The following is a 16,795-nucleotide window of genomic DNA, read 5'->3' as shown; positions in this document are numbered from 1 at the left end:
AAATATCACCGTCAAAGCTTGTCAAATCCATTGTGAGATACCGTCCTAAAATTATTTTTTATATTTTATTGCGTTTAATTTAAGAGTGGTGTTTTAAACTTTTTTTTTTACATATTTTTTATTTATTTATGCGATTGTCTTTGTTCATAAAATAATGAACTATATCCAAAAAGTAGGCGCTTGAATGTACCGATCACTAGCGGAAAATCCCGATTCGTTAGTATCAATTTCTAGAATTAAACTTCTTATTTAACTTTCATTATATAAATATTTATCATTCAAAAAAATATTTTTACACAAGAGGTAATCAATTTTGGACACCTAATAATCCAATTTCGAGACGTCACCCGCCAGGGCAAGCCGTTTGGAAGGTCTAGATGCGGAGGGCGTGTCATAGGCATGCCTCTGCAGCTAGTATATTTGCTAAATTGGGGCGAAGGAAGCGAAGAAATATAATCACAGAATTCTTCTTAAAAAAAATGTGTAAATTTATTATGCTTCGAAAAAGAGCGCGTGCGCGCGCACGCACACATTTTCAGATCAATATTACAGCTTATGTACAAGATTGAAAATGCATTTGAAATGCAGTTATAAGTGTTATATACAGAGTGATATTTAAGTACGGAAACAGTTTTATACTGCATACCTGAGAGGTCTTTGGAGGGAGAAAGAAATGGGGTTCACCCCGGTTAAAAGAATCTGTATTATGATGGGTTTTTAATTTTTTTCCGCCATATTGAATCAAACTGAATTTTTTAATTAAATAGGAAGGTTGACGTACGATACATGATTCGGTTTAAAATCTTACAAGAAAAAAGTGGTGAACGCCGTTTTTCTGTTACGCCTTCGTTATAGAGTTTTAAGCATTCAAATTTGGAACGATGGAAAAATCGTATTAATAATAAAACGCGATGCATGATCAATTTTATTGCATTTTCCATTCATAATGCAGACAATAGCAAAGCTGTAATATCGGTAATAACAAAAAATAATTAACAATGAAACGACAAATTATTATCAACTGATATTATTTTTAAAATTAAAATTAACTTCCCCTGCTAATATCAGCTGATATTTGTAAAATGAAACAAATCAGCTGGAAATACTTAATTAAAATATTTGATGTGGACACTACATGACTTCCTTATACGCCTATTAAATTATACATACACATTTTTTTAAAATGAAAAGTACATCAAATTTTATTTTATTAATAGTTTTTTTTTCATTGTTTTTATTGAATTATTAATAAATCAATAAATTTAAATTGAAAAAAATATAAAATGAAGTTTGATTCGAACCTAGGTGCCTTCCCCTTGTAAGATCCAAATATTTCATTAATTAAAATTTTATTTGGCTATAACTCTGGAACCAATAAAAATAAGTATTTTTTACTTTTTCTTAATTGCAGTAAACCCTCATTGAGAGCTTTATTTTCAACGGTTCCAGAGTTACAGCTCAATAAAATTTTAATTAATGAAATATCTGATCTTACAAGGGGAAGGCACATCGGTTCGAATCAGACATCTCCTTTTTTTTTTTAATTTAAATATACTGATTTATTAATAATTATTAACCTCCGATAGTAAAAAAATTACAGTAAATAGTCATTCAATAATAAAAATAAAAAAAAACAATGAAAAAAATGTTATATACTTTTAAAAAAAGTTTTTAATGTAGGACTCGAACCGTGCCACGACGGGATGCGACTGACTGACGCCTTAAGTCCATCGGTTATAGCAACTGCTTAGTTAAGTTGATAAAAAGGTTTGTATATAAGTTACGCCAGAGAAAGATGAAATATATATTAGTATATTTTGACCATCCTGTGACGTTTTTTTACAACTACAGAGTCATTCATGGAACCCACCGGATTGGTCTAGTGGTGAACGCGTCTTCCCAAATCAGCTGATTTGGAAGTCGAGAGTTCCAGCGTTCAAGTCCTAGTAAAGACAGTTATTTTTAATCCGATTTAAATACTAGACCGTGGATACCGGTGTTCTTTGGTGGTTGGGTTTAAATTAACCACACATCTCAGGAATGGTCGAACTGAGACAGTACAAGACTACACTTAATTTACACTCCTACATTTCATCCTCAATCATTCTCTGAAGTATTAGCTGAATGGTAATTAGCGGAGGCTAAACAGGAAAAAGAAAGAAGAAAGAAAGGGTCATTCACGGGGAACCCACCGGGTTGGTCTAGTGGTTAACGCGTCTTCCCAAATCAGCTGATTTGGAAGTCGAGAGTTACAGCGTACATATCATCCTCTGAAGAATTATCTAAACGGTAGTTACCGGAGGCTAAACAGGAAAAAGAAAAAGAAAGAAAGAAAGGATCATTCACGAGAACCAGATGTTTTTAAAATAATCATAAAAAATTGAATATTTACTTTAAAAAAGTTTTATTAGTACTGAAACACTTGTTAAATCAAAGCATTTGTTACTTACTCATGAACGAAAAATTATGTCCGGCAAGTGATGTCCATTTTGGGCAATACATTGTTGTAGCCTTTCACGATAATTGGCTTCAATTCTTTGCAGCATGTCTACATCAATCTGGGTGACGTGATGACGAATTGCGATCTTTAGGTCCTCCAATGTACGCGGTTTATTGCCGTACACACGCGATTTCAGAAACCCCCACAAAAAAAAATCACAACTACTCAAGTCGAGGGACCGAGGGGGCCAAGGAATATCGCCGAATCTGGAAACGATCCGTCCCGAAAACAAGTTACGGAGAACAGCCATCGTTGCCCTCGCTGTGTGCGCTGTAGTTTCATCCTCCTGGAATAACGCATTTTGAAAATCGATTCCCCGATTTCGTAACTCAGGGATGAATAACGCATTTTGAAAATTGATTCCCCGGTTTCGTAACTCAGGGATGAAAAACGTATTCAACATCGCAATGTAACGATCAGCTGTTACAGTTACGGCAGCGTCATTTTCTTCAAAAAAATATGGTCCAATAACACCGACCTTTCCTATTGCACACCGGACATAGACCTTTGGGCTATGAAGTGGTCTCTCGTGAAGCTGATGTGGGTTTCTTTCTGCCCAATACCGGCAATTCTGTTTGTTGACGAAGCCATTCAGATGAAAATGGGCTTCGTCACTCATTAACAATAACAAATTTTCATTTTCTTTAAAAATAGTAAGCATTTGTCGACAAAATTGTAATCGCTGCGTGAAATCTTGCTCGTTTAACTGCTGCACGACGGCTATCTTGTAAGGATGGAAATGCAGGTCTGTATGCAGAATTCGTCTTACCGTACTTGTGCTCATTTGAAACGCTGCTGAATGCCTCTGAATAGAGCGGCGTGGGCTTCTGACAATGGCTTCCCTTACTCGTTCGATGTTCTCCGGAGTGCTAGCAGTTCGTCGGGGACCCGGTGGTTTTTTCTTCAATATTGAACCACTTGTTCGAAGGTTGTTTACCCATCGCAATATTGTGTTACACTTGCATTACGATGGATATTAAACTGACGGCGGAAATCTCGCTGAACAGTAGTTACGGATTCGTCATTTCGCACAAAACTGTCATACGCGTACAGGCGTTGGTCTAGCGTCCACGGCTCCATCTCAACGACTAAAATGTAAATGCTATGAACAAAGGAAACGCCAGAAACCAGACACGTGCCCCTCCCACCACGAACGCCCGAGTACAACCCACTTCAAAAACATCCGGTTCCCGTGAATGACCCTTTATAAGTCATAAATTATGTTGCTCAGCTCTGCTTGTGTGATGAGATAAGGTTCAGTATTTGATTCTTCTAGAACGTTAATAAATATCTACTGAAGCTGAGGATTCATTGATTGAGCCTTCTAGGCAATCAGAAATTTCTTTCCAAGAAGTTGGAGCCATTGGAATTGGTAAATCAATAACATGACGTACTGGTCTCATAGCTGAACAAACATTTCGGTATGCGATACTAATTTATTGTTTGAATTGAAACCAGTAACATTTGTTAAGCAAAAATAGCAATTATCATAATGGTTAGTAGGATCTCGCCAAATCATAGATATGCGAAAAGACAAATGCTCTTTTTTTCCTGTTAACCACTGGGTTAATTTAACGTAGCACATGATGCATCATGCTACATGTGGAGCTCAGGATGAAACACATACAACCCAGGATGAAACACATACACAACTTAACAAATCTTGATGTTCAATAAAATAATACCAAAAGTTGTTCTGTCATAAAAATCTTTTATTAAATTAATGGCATCACTTATGAAACAATCTTTATAATATGTGTTTGATAAAATCACTCTAACCACTAAAGAAGACAGCAGTCATACCAACAGCTGAACTCGTACTAAAGAAAATTTCATCATGTTGAATTACTAATTACTTGACTCCCTGACATGCCTATACAAGTCTGGCTTAATATGAAACAACAACATTCAACTGTTATGTATCAAATATAGGTCTACAGCATGCATCAATATAAATCAGATGTACTAACTTATTTGTATTGTGCGTTTCATGAATGATGGAATAAATAAATTTAGGGGGTTGTTATTTAAGAACGTTACGCGATGGGTTGTTTTGGAATAAATATTCAGATTTGAAACATAAAATACTACGTAGGACACCTACTCCCTTTTCAGTTCCAAATTTTATGTTGACCAGTGTAATTTGCCGGCTTTTTTGAAAGATGTACTTTACAGACTAGACTGCAAATGATTTTCCAGCATGATGGTTCAATGCCACATTTCCCTTTAGTAGCTAGAAATCACTTGAATGCTAATTTCTTAAACTGGACTGGACGTGGTGGACCAATCAATTGGCCACCATGATCACCTGACTTCACCACTAGATTACCTCATTTGGAACCTTATGAAAACCATATTATACCAACAAAAAGTTAATACTAAAGATTTATTCATTAAAACATGAAATGCTACTGAATTTATACAAAAAGATCGTCAGATGATACGGAAAGTCACCAGAAATATTTTACGCCAGGCAGAGGCTGTGCACATTGTGAAGGAGGGAGTTTCAAACAATTACTGTAACTGAAGTTTGTTATTCTGTTATTATTTCATGTATTTTATTTTTCTGTTTTGCTATATTAAGAATGATGTTTATTACATACAGAAAGAATAATACGATTTTCTGTCTATTTTTTGCCTGTTTTGTTTGAATAGAAAACCGATCTTTATGTTTTTTTATTTAATATTTATTAACCGTATTTACATTAATTTTCCCAAAATTAAATTCTGTACAACTTTTGTTACTAAAATTAATCCTACACCTTTTGTTTTATTAGTCATTTAAGAAAACTATTGTACTACAAACTTAAAAAAAACTTGTTTTTCAACACCATATGTTGTGTTTTACAACAGATTCTTAAAAGCTCTGGGACCTGTTTTATCCTATTTCCCAGCTTAAATTACATAAGAAACCACCAATTTTACTCATTAATTTGTGTTCCAAAAATTACAGTACAACTTCTTTATATTAGAAGAGCTGAAATCCATGCAAAATCTTTCGCTAGCCATATCTCAAAACAGTGTTTCCAGACCTATGTTTTTTACAAACGTTTTCATTATTTCCACCAGTAGAACATGTCCTGAAAGTTTCTCTCTTTCTTTGTGGGGCCCAATGTATATAAAAACAAAGTTCATTGATTAAAAAAGGATCAGGGCTTAGTAATCAATGCGTCTATCAAAGTTTGATACCTCATCCTTATTTCGCAGACCATTGAGATGAGATATAATAAAATTAATAGCACTGTCTAATGAAGATAAGATTACTGTTCGATTTGTAAAAATATTTTAGTTCACACAAAAAAAGTTATGAATTTATTGAAAATTATGATTTAGGTAGTTTGACTAAATATTTTTCGCTTAAAGCTGTATAATATAATTGAATTTAAAATAAAAAATCAATAAAAGTGATAATTATAAAGCTGGGTTTTTTTAATCCGCATTTATATTTTCAAAACACGACATATTCTTACTGCGTCAATTATTCGGACAAGAAGGTAGTTTTTTTTTCTTTACGAACAATTCCCTTGGAATCAAAGAAGCACACAAGCATGCATTTTACTTTTGACTTTGACATGCAAGCTTTTTTTTGGTCTGGGTGATCCCTTTGAGCACCATTGCGAACTTTGGCGTTTTGTCTCTGGATCGTATTGAAAAAACCAACCATCACCAGTGATAACACGGCTCAACAAATCTGGATTGATTTCCATTTGCTCTAACAGATCAGCTGCCACATTTTTCCGTGTTTCTCGCTGTTGTTGTGTGAGATTTTTGGGGACCATTTTTGCACAAATCTTTCTCATACCAAGATCTCCATTCCACCTTTTAGGATTTGTCAATAAACTTTTAGTAGTGAAACTTTCGCTACTAGTCAAGTGAAAATCCTTAAACATTACATGAAAAGCCAGTATTTAGTGTCAAAGAGTGGTGTGCCAGTTCATCAGTAGAAAATACAGGGCTGTATTTCTTTGAAAAAAACAATGACCATGCACTTACAGTAAATTCACAATGCTATATATCATTGTGAATAAACTTTGTTCATCCTGAATTAATTATCATTCTGTTAAAACATGTTCTGTCAACAAAGTTGGGTTACAAGTTGCACTTCAAGGGCTTAAATGAGTTTTAAAGAAATTGTTTCCTAATCATGCTGTCTCGAACGTGGTCATTCTGCTGATCACAAGACGCTGGTGGTCACAAAATCAAATTATGCATACATTATTATACATACTTCAAACACCACCACACAACCAGTACCAAAGTACAGATTGTTGGAAGAATTTCTTGAAAATAAAAAAGTAAAACATTATGTGCAAAATAAAAAGTGTTTATATTTTTCACAAAGTATTATTTTTTTACAATAGAAATTAAGAAAACAAAATGTATCCCAAATTTAAGAAAACCACCATAATACTTAACAAAATTAAACAGGAGGATAAACTAGCTGCTTATTAATAAAAATGTACTTACTAAATATAAATTATTGATCACATTATTTTATCATAGAGTACTGTTTATTAATAGTTTATTTGATTCATATATACATACAAATAAACATGCACACACCTTTCTTACATTAAAAAAAAATAATAAAAACAATAAATATAATTTATGCTATCATTCTGGATTTATTTTACACTTATTTTATATACAAAAAAAAAAGTTAAACAATTGTTGAAGTAGATCTGAAGATAAGAAAGCGCTTGAAAACTCTTTACAAAAAAATTATTTAAATTTAAAACAAGATAATCAATTCAACTGTTCAACAACGAATGAGTAATTTTTTTGTAAACAGTTTAAGAGTATTTTCTTGTTTCCCAGTTTAATTATAGAAAAAAATAAAATACAGTTATCGTCATATAAAAGTAATGGGGTTGGACTGACCTTTTTATTAATTAAATAAATATATCTTTTAGCAATGGTTAAATTATTATTTTACATATTGTAAAATACAATGTGAAACAATGTAAAACACGTGTGAAAATACATTTATTATGCCTCTATTTTTTTTTTTGAGTTTTTCTTTGTGATGAGAAAATGTGAATGCTTTACTACTACGCTCAGCGTAGAATAACAGGGGTTCAAACTGGCATTATTCTGTGGATTACATTTTTTAAATTATTTAATCAATTATTATGGATAACAACCTGGATTTCACTGAATCTGTGTTTGGTGGTTAAATAAGTTTATACATAACGAAGCATTAATCAATGCTTATCTATAATGGATTTATAGCAAATGAGATTAAAAATATAAGGGTAACGAGGGTATTAACAAATATTTATGAGAACAAATTTATGAACAGAATACTAATTTAATCAATTTCATTGTTTTACTTTCATTGAATTAATACTACAAAGTAAGTAATTTTTAAACAAGCTATACAATATTTTGTATAAATCACAGTAAGGTAGATATTTATTTAAGAAAAAAAAATGCACACGTTATTATAAAGAAACTAATACTCTCCCTTACATACCTCATTTTAACAACCTATGACATTTAATAATTAAAATACCAAATAATATATTTAAAAAATGCAGATTGCATAAGACCGGTATTTTTTTTATTTTTAATAAAAGCAGTGAAAATGAAAAGAAATCCTTACTTAGATGATTCTTAACCTTACTTCATGCATGAATAACTTCTTAAATAACACAGTTGTAAATAAGTATTAATAAACATTGTAACATTTTTACAGTCAGAAAAACTTACGTTATACAATTATTTAACTGTACACATATACAGCATTTAAATGTTTACATAATGAGTACTTCATTACAAAAGAAAAAGTCTATTTTAAAAGTTTAAACAATCAAAAATAAAAATAAAAATGAGTTTTATATCATAATAAACTTTACCCTTTTCTGCATAGTTCTTAAGTGTCAATTTATTTTGGGAACTTGGCATTATGGAACATTACACTAGCAAGCATCCTATTTTTTTAAATAGTGCTATTTCAGTATTCCATAATTACATATTCTATATTATAATATCCAATAATTATTTTCTACAAAACTATATGTTTTGTAGAAAATAATTATTAAATAATGTTTTAAATACATTACCCATACTATACTTGTTTGTATGGTTGCTTAACGGTATGGTAGTGTGAAAAACACTCATAGGTAGTATCAGAGAAATATACTTTTCTAGTAGAAAAATATACTTTTTCATTAAAACTAAACATTTATTAAAACTGCCAAGAGCAGTTTTAATGAATGCTTCTTTCCATCCTAGTGTAAACTTAAGTTATCTACATAAATTATTAATGCCAAAAATATATCCTATATTTATTGAAAACTGAAATAAAAATTTATTTTTAAATGGCCACCGTACGTATATGTATCAACAATCATAAAATCAAAATGTATACTTATGAATAAGACAGAAATCTAATCTTAAATATTTAAACATTTAATAATTGTTTAATGTTTAATATTAATTAAATATTAATTGTAATACAATTATTTAATTGTTCAATTGTTTAATATTTAAACAATTGAACAAATTGTACTATTGCAAAAAAAAAAACACAGTATACATTTTAAGGAAAAAGTATTTTTGCATGCTGTACTGTCTGCTGGTCTTTTTTATATAAATTGAAACTATTAAGAATAACACAGAAGAGGACAAGATTTTTCTTTTGTAACAATTATTAAATGTTCATAATATGGAAATTTCATAAACTTTGTGTAATTCCTAGATCTTAAAAAAATAATTTTTTTTTATACAAACAAATTCATAATAATTTGAAGATACCATATTGTATATAATGAAATTACAAAGATAAATAGTAGATATAAATTATTAATAAATAGTATTTAATAAGATATACATTTATTTCACCAGTATCACATGCTATCAATCATAACATATGCTTAAAGGTAAATGTCTTCCATGCTTTTGATAATGTACGATATTTTTCGTTTTTAACTTTTTTTTTAAATTTCTTTAGCATTATTTAATACACTACTATTAATTAAGGAAATCTCCGCACCATTATCCTTCATACTCGAGAATTTGTTTATGGTAGAACAGCAAATACCTGAAAAATGCATAAATAAAATAGAACTAGAACATTACAAGGATCAGTCAAATATAAATTTGTTCTTTTGCATTCACAGCTCGTATTTGCTGTGAATATTCCTCAGATTGATACTGAGGAATTGCTAGTGGTAAAGTAGGGAGGAAATTGACACTCCAGTTGCTCTTGTATCTGCATCTTTCTGGTCAGTAGTATTATGCTGGAGCAAAAGGTTTTGGAATTTATTATCTTGAAGTTTCTCATGAATGAGGGTATCTAATCCTCTGAAATTTTACTCCTTCTGCAGTTTTAGGATATGATACTGTCATACACTCAAGTCTATAACTGGGGCAACAAATTAAAAGGAGGGGATGAATCTGTAGAAAATAATGATAGGCATTCAAGGACAAGTGTAATGGATGGCAACATTTGATTGATCCATGACCTCACTGAAGATGAATGGCATCTTACAGTTGATAAAACTGCTTTGGAAGTGGGTATCAATCATGGAAGTATCCATTCCATTATCACAAAGCACATTGGATTCTGCAAAGTCTGTGGAAATATGTTCCAAGACATCTGATTCAATCACAATCACAATGCCAGATCTCGCACAAGTCATTAATACTACAGATAACCTGGATGAAATTTACTGGGAAACCTTGGAATATTGCCTTAGTCTGAATTTATCCCTCTCAGATTTTTTTTAATTTGGATTATTGAAGGAGACGTTGTGAGGACATTGATTCCAGAGCAACAATAAGTGGAGTTCATGCACAATTGACTCAAACTAATTTAAGGGCTCAACAAGAAACACAAACTTCAGGGAAAAATTACACAGAGCAATATGTTGTATTTTTATTCTGTACTAATAATTGTTAAAAACAAAAGTCCGGTTTATATTTGACTGATGCTCATAAAAAAATTACATACTCTCTCTAAAAAAAAAAAAAACATACACAATGAGATGTGTATGTCATATATTTAAAATATGTATTATTTTATTTATGTGTGAATTATTTTATTTAAAATATATTAAAAGAATATATATTAACATATTAAAAGAAATAAACAAAAATATTTTTAACAAGTATAAAATAATTTTACTCCTTTCTTCCTAAATGAGCATGGTATGGGATGTTCATTATTTCTGGGAATGGTTATAACATTTATTGGAGTAACTTGGAACTTATGACAGGTTGTCTACTTTCATACAACCAAAAAGTGTAAAATATATAAATAACCAAAAAGTAAAATTATATAAATATTATTTGCCGATCTCCATGGTGTAATGGTACAGTCTCAGCTTTTCATCTAGAGATCCTGGTCAGGCATGGCATATGTAATATGCTGCAAAATTTGTCAGAAAGCAGTTTGCTTAATCATAAAATGACGCTTCATAAATATACCAGTACTGTTCAAGCATTCACTGAGTAAAGTTTGTTGAGTTAGATAAAAAAATAAATATATATATGTAAAAGTTATCCAGATAATAATAAAAATTTCGGGAATATGATGTTTAAAGATCAACGATGAGGTTAATTGTATCAATTCAACTAGTTAAGTAATGTGGATTTCTTCCCAAAATGGAACTAAAGTGTTTTCAAAAAGACATCATTGCCAACCAAGTAAAAGAGGTATCAGGGACAATGGAGTGTTAGGATGCTTGTTGATTGAAGAAGGATGTTCCATATGCCAAACAAAGAAGAAAACAACAATCATAAAATTTATACTACAATTTTATGATTATTGTTATAAAACTATGGATGATAGAATAAAACTACTTACATATTTGAATTCAGTGAGAAGAATCTATTAGGATCATAAATTTCTCCTCTTGTACAAAAAAAAACCTTTTTGCTCCCAGAGAAATGTATGCTTAATAGATTGTACAATCTATTAAGCATATGTTCTAATAAGAAAAAAATTGAGAATACGTTCTAATAAGAAAAAAAAAAACACATGTCAACCTCAGGATCATTTGTACCCAGTAGGTAAAGTAGCAAATGTAAAAGTCACAATACAAGATAGCTGATGATACTTCAAAGATGAATTTGAACAGATTGCCATTCAAGATTCAGAGAATTGCTTAATCTGATGGAAATACTGAACCTAACAAAAGGATAATGGCTCCTCTTATTTGGTAAAGCAAAGCACAATGTGAAGATCCATCTATCAGTAGCATTTAAATGGTTCTAAACACTATTAAAACTAGAAATGTATAAAATCATCTATGATTGTATGCTGATAACAAAATAATAAATAATGAAAGTCACAATAAAACATGTGGTTTGTAAATGAAAAATTAGAATTTTTGAGTTAATACATTAGACAACCCCTGGCTACAATGACTTAACTGGTTTCTTAAGTGGTTGTAGCAAGAGTCCTTAGCACTGCACACAGTTATATTGTTTTACACTAAATTCCAGTAAAATTCTTTTTTTTTAGTTATCTTTTATTTTTATTCTTTTTTAGACTTAGACAAAATTAAATTATAGAATATTAGTTCAATAAGTGGATTCAACATTGTGCAAAAACACACTTACATGATCTTTTGCAGCTTTGAAACTGTTTTATCTTCTTTGCCTATATAAATGGTGTGATCAAAAAGTAATGAGAATTCTAATTTTTAACAAAAAGAATTTATTTATTCTTCTATATTGGCATTCTCCCATTCATAAGAGTCCTCCAGTGATGTGACACATTTATGCCACACTCACCAAAAGTTTTCTCTAATACCTACATCACTTCAGAACCCTTATTCCATTTTTAATGCAAATCCTTTGTTATGTCATTCTCAAACACAAAAAATCGCTGCTCATAATAAAATATATTCTAATTATTTGGCTGCCAAATTTTAAAGGACAAAAATTATTGAAAAATTTTACCAGTTATTTGCAATTTCATACAGTAATTAAATGGTGAATAATTTGATCTTCTAAATTAATCATACCACCTTTTGATGAAATTGAAGAAGAGTTCCTAAATGTTTTATCTTTGCAGAAATAGTTAAACTATTCTGATAACATTTGTTATTACTTTCTTTATGACTTCCTTTATGAGATTTTAAAAACGAGGCAAAGATAGAGTGGAAATTGTGAATCGGAATATGCACTGATGGTGCTTCTTGATGTCGTTAATCATGACAGGGCACCTCCTCATTTTTCTAATAATATAAAAGATCATTTAAATAATACATATGGTAGACAATGGATTGGTTGAAACAGACTACTGGACTAGTCACCACAATCTCCTGACCTTACACCAACAGACTTTTTTTCTATGGTGTTGGATGAAGCCAATTGTTTATTCAAAAAGGAATAACAAAAAAGAGGGATTAAGGAATCACATAATAGAAGCCGCATAAACTATTAAGAATACTCCTAACATTATGAGATGCCCTAGAAAATAATGGATTCATCAAGTGAAATCATGTATTGAACAAAGTGGGGGCCACTTCAAGCAACTTTGAAGGTAATTAATAATGCCTTCACTAATTTTTAATATCGCACTAATTTCACAATTCAGTCTGTTTTGTTTTTTAATAACGTTAAGTTTCAACATCTTGTATTCAATTTTTTAAGAAATTTACATGAAATTTTTTCAGAATTAAATTTTCTACACTTCTAATTGAAAAAAAAAATGCAACTTAATTAACCATTTAATTAAGTTTTCTTACGTTAAACCAAAAACCATGTTATTTTTTATCCCCCAATTTTTGTGTTTTATGTAAAATATCTTTAAAACCAATGGATTTACAGTTCTGGGACCCATTTTTTTCAAATTTTCAGTTCAAAAACCATAAGAAACAACTTGATTCGCCCCTTAATTTACCTTCCCAGAATTTCAGGAAGTCTTCATTTCACCAGGGAAACAGAATCCTGGCGAAATCTTTTGCTAGCCGTAACTCACTAATGAAGGGTTTTCAAGCCTATGTTTAAATAAACTTTTTTCCTATATTTAGCTGTAGAATTAGCTCCCGAGAGATTTCCATGTAGTTTTGAATCACCTCTATACATAAACATCCTAAACATCCATCACCAAAGAGTGTTAAATTAATTGGAAAAAGCTGGCTACAAAAAGAAGTTCAACGTTTGGGTGCCACACGATCTGACTCAGAAAAATTTACTTAAATTTCTATCTGTGAATCTCTTCTGTAATGTCTAAATCTAAATGTCTAATCTAAACGTAATGAAATTGAACCGTTTCAATAATGAACAATGGATAACCTAGGACAACAATGTGTGAAAAAGATTGTGATCAGAGTGAAGAGAAGCTCCATAGTCTGCAGCAAAGCCCACACTAATGCCCTGGAAGGTTACGGTGTGTGTTTGGTGGGATTGGAAAGGCATCAAGCATTACAAGCTGCTACTTCCAGACAGAACGATACAGATAGACTGATACTGTCAATGATTAGTGTGACTGCACCTACCAATTAAAAAGAAATGGCCTGAACTTGTCAACAGAAAGGGTGTCACACACCGTGCTGGTAACGCCAGACCATATACATCTTTAATGACCCATCAGAAGAGAGAACTAGACTGGAAGGTTTTAATGCACCCACCATATAGTCTGGATCGAGCATCATCAGACTATCATTTGTTTCAATCTTTGCTAAACTCCCTGAATGGTGTCAAGTTAGTTTCAAAAGAGGTCTGAGAAAATCACATATCAAAATATTTTTACTAGAAACCACACAAGTTCTATAGCAAAAGTATTATGGTACAGCCGAAAAAATGGTGTGTATGATCTCATAATCTTATTTTCCAATAACAACAAATGTATTCTCAATTTTGATCCCCAAAGGCTTAATACTTTTTAGACAACCTGATTTCTTTTCTTTTTACAACCTGTCATCACATTTACATAACATGTATTTTACCTGATCCTGATTTAAACTATATCCAACTTGTTAAAGTGACATTACATGTGAAAAACGTTAGTAGATTTTATTTATTAATTAATATACCTGTAAAAAAGTGATACACCTTGCTAAGAAGTAGTATTTCAGACCAAAATTCATGTAAAAATTCACTTTTTCTTCTTCACACCTATTATTACTAATCCTTGTCAACTTATATTTCATAAAAACCTTAGAACGCTGGATTCAAAAAAGAATGTTATAAAAACCGTACATACCTCCTAAAATCATAATCCCATAGTAATTGAGCTTCAAATACTATTTACTCAGAGATTATAACGACTTATGACTGAGGCATTTTTAAAACTTTTTACTCACTTTTATGAAGTTATTATGCGTCATCATCCGGAAAACATATGTAAATTTTTTGAAATGTTTTTCTATTCACTCTATTTACATAACTGAGTTTTTGCTAACTATCAGCAAGCAGAAACTTTACCAATTTAACCTAAACTATTTTACAATAATAAAACTTGTATTGAAAATAATCTGCTTAAATTCACATCAGTTTTAAATTTGATCTAATATTTAATTTAAAAGAACATATAAGGAGTAGATTTAATGAATTTAATATTATAAAATATTTTACATACCATACAAGATTAAAAATTTGGTTGTAATGAATTTAGTTGACATAGTTATCAAGTATTATAAAACTGCTGTCACTGTTACGCAAGAATTGCATTCATAATTTGTAAAAAAATGTAACAGTTATAATCAACATTTTATAGAATAATGAAATTCACTCTGAAAATAAGATGAAAACAGTTATACATCGTGTTATAAATAAGTATGGGAACACCGTTCTAAAGCAGATCACACATATCTGAACAGAAGTATTAAAGGGTTTGGAAAAATATAAGATATAGGAATACAAGATACAGGAAAACATTTTCAGTTTTCAATGTGACTACTTTAGGCCTAACTTTATCTATTACCAACAACTGAGTAACTTGATAAATATGTAATATAATTTATACATTAACACAGATATTCAAGATAAGCATATTAATGTAAACTAGTAAGTTTAAAAATAAAAATCTTATCTGAGCAATCTCTTAGATGCACAAATGATAAATTGTATACAGTACCTGACCTTCTTTTTTACTTAGAAACCAGTTGCAGCCAAATGGTAAAGACACATCCCTGCATAATTTTAAAAACCACTGTAAGATTTTAAGTTGCATACATGATCTTTCCAACTTCTTTGGGCAAGTCAGTCGTACTTGGATAGTAATTGTGTACACCACCATAATCCTTGTTATTTTGTTTATTACTGCTACTGCTGAATAGTTTCTGGTTTTGTACCTAGTCATACAAATCTCATCACAAGAGTTCAGAGTCTGAGGGAAGTTACAATCATTACTGGCAAAGAAAGCTTGTTCAGTAGTTAAAAAGTAGCTCAGGAAAAATGATCAAGCAGTAGTCTCCTGTAACATAAGTAGGCTTGTTGACAGCATACCAGCATGCTGTTAACAAGTCATCTTTAAACCTTTCTTTAATTTTTTTAACACCAACTATGTTGGTGTTAAACAAGGTGTTAGTGTTAAAATTAAGTGAAGTGTTAATTAAGTGTTAGTGTTAAATTAGTGTTAAACACCAACAAATTGGTGTTAAACAAGGCTGTGCATCTTGCAAACCTTTGCTCTTTGTGTATCATCAAGCTTGACAAAGCTTGGCAAAATGTTATGTAGCAGCAATGTCACCTTACATATCATCATAAACATTAAAAGTATCTCATTAAAATGAGGACAGGTGTTGTTTAAAAACCACACAACACTGGATAAAACTAGAAAAGATCATTAACATGAGGTAAGATTTACTACACAACAAAATTTTGCGTCTTGCTCTGATTTCTCAGAATAAAAATAAGGTCACACAGTTTTAGAACAAAAACTTTTACAGCATATATGCTACCAAAACATGAAATTTGTACTTAATAATACGCTTGTACATACCCTTCACTCTGGAGTACATCACGTATATTAGCTCGAGTTATTTTATGATCATCGCATTTGAACCATTGATCATGTTGTTGTCTAATAAAAGCAGTATAATGACCACCAAAAAAAGATCCTTCATGATTAACAACAGCAAACAGTGAATACCTATTAAAAAAAAAACCATTAAATCAATTTTTATATTTAGCTTGACATCAAATTCATTTCAGATTGGTATTATTTAGTGACAATATTGTTACTTTATGCTTATCTTACCAAGACGTCATTTAAAATGGATTTTATTCCAAAGAATGGATCAAGATGAAGATGTGATTGATTAGGACGAAAAAAAATCTTCCCAGCGATAATGCAATGTTTATGAGAAAGTCCAGTTTAGACCTGCAGAAAAC

At 30.9% G+C, this 16,795-nt stretch overlaps 1 protein-coding gene across 3 annotated transcripts in view; it reads right to left on the bottom strand.

The window, feature by feature from the left end:
- Positions 1 to 9,023: 9,023 nt before the first annotated feature.
- The window catches only part of not (ubiquitin carboxyl-terminal hydrolase nonstop), a 31,046-nt gene continuing 23,274 nt past the window's right edge, over positions 9,024 to 16,795 (bottom strand). The window contains exons 7-8 of one of the 3 annotated variants that reach the window (XM_075375374.1): positions 16,404 to 16,553; positions 9,024 to 9,545 (exon numbers count right to left, since the gene is read on the bottom strand). In XM_075375374.1, the coding sequence (XP_075231489.1) occupies positions 9,500 to 9,545; positions 16,404 to 16,553 (196 nt within the window). In that variant the 3' untranslated portion in view covers positions 9,024 to 9,499. Of the gene's footprint in view, positions 9,546 to 15,068; positions 15,193 to 16,403; positions 16,554 to 16,795 lie in introns of those variants that run through there. The other 2 variants (XM_075375371.1, XM_075375372.1) reach the window with 2 other exon arrangements.

The sequence above is a fragment of the Lycorma delicatula genome, chromosome 9 (genome assembly GCF_047948215.1).
Source record: "Lycorma delicatula isolate Av1 chromosome 9, ASM4794821v1, whole genome shotgun sequence".
In the NCBI taxonomy this organism is placed as follows: Eukaryota; Metazoa; Arthropoda; class Insecta; order Hemiptera; family Fulgoridae; genus Lycorma; species Lycorma delicatula.
Note: the sequence above shows the minus strand (reverse complement) of the source record. Positions and strands in the feature narration are given on the sequence as shown.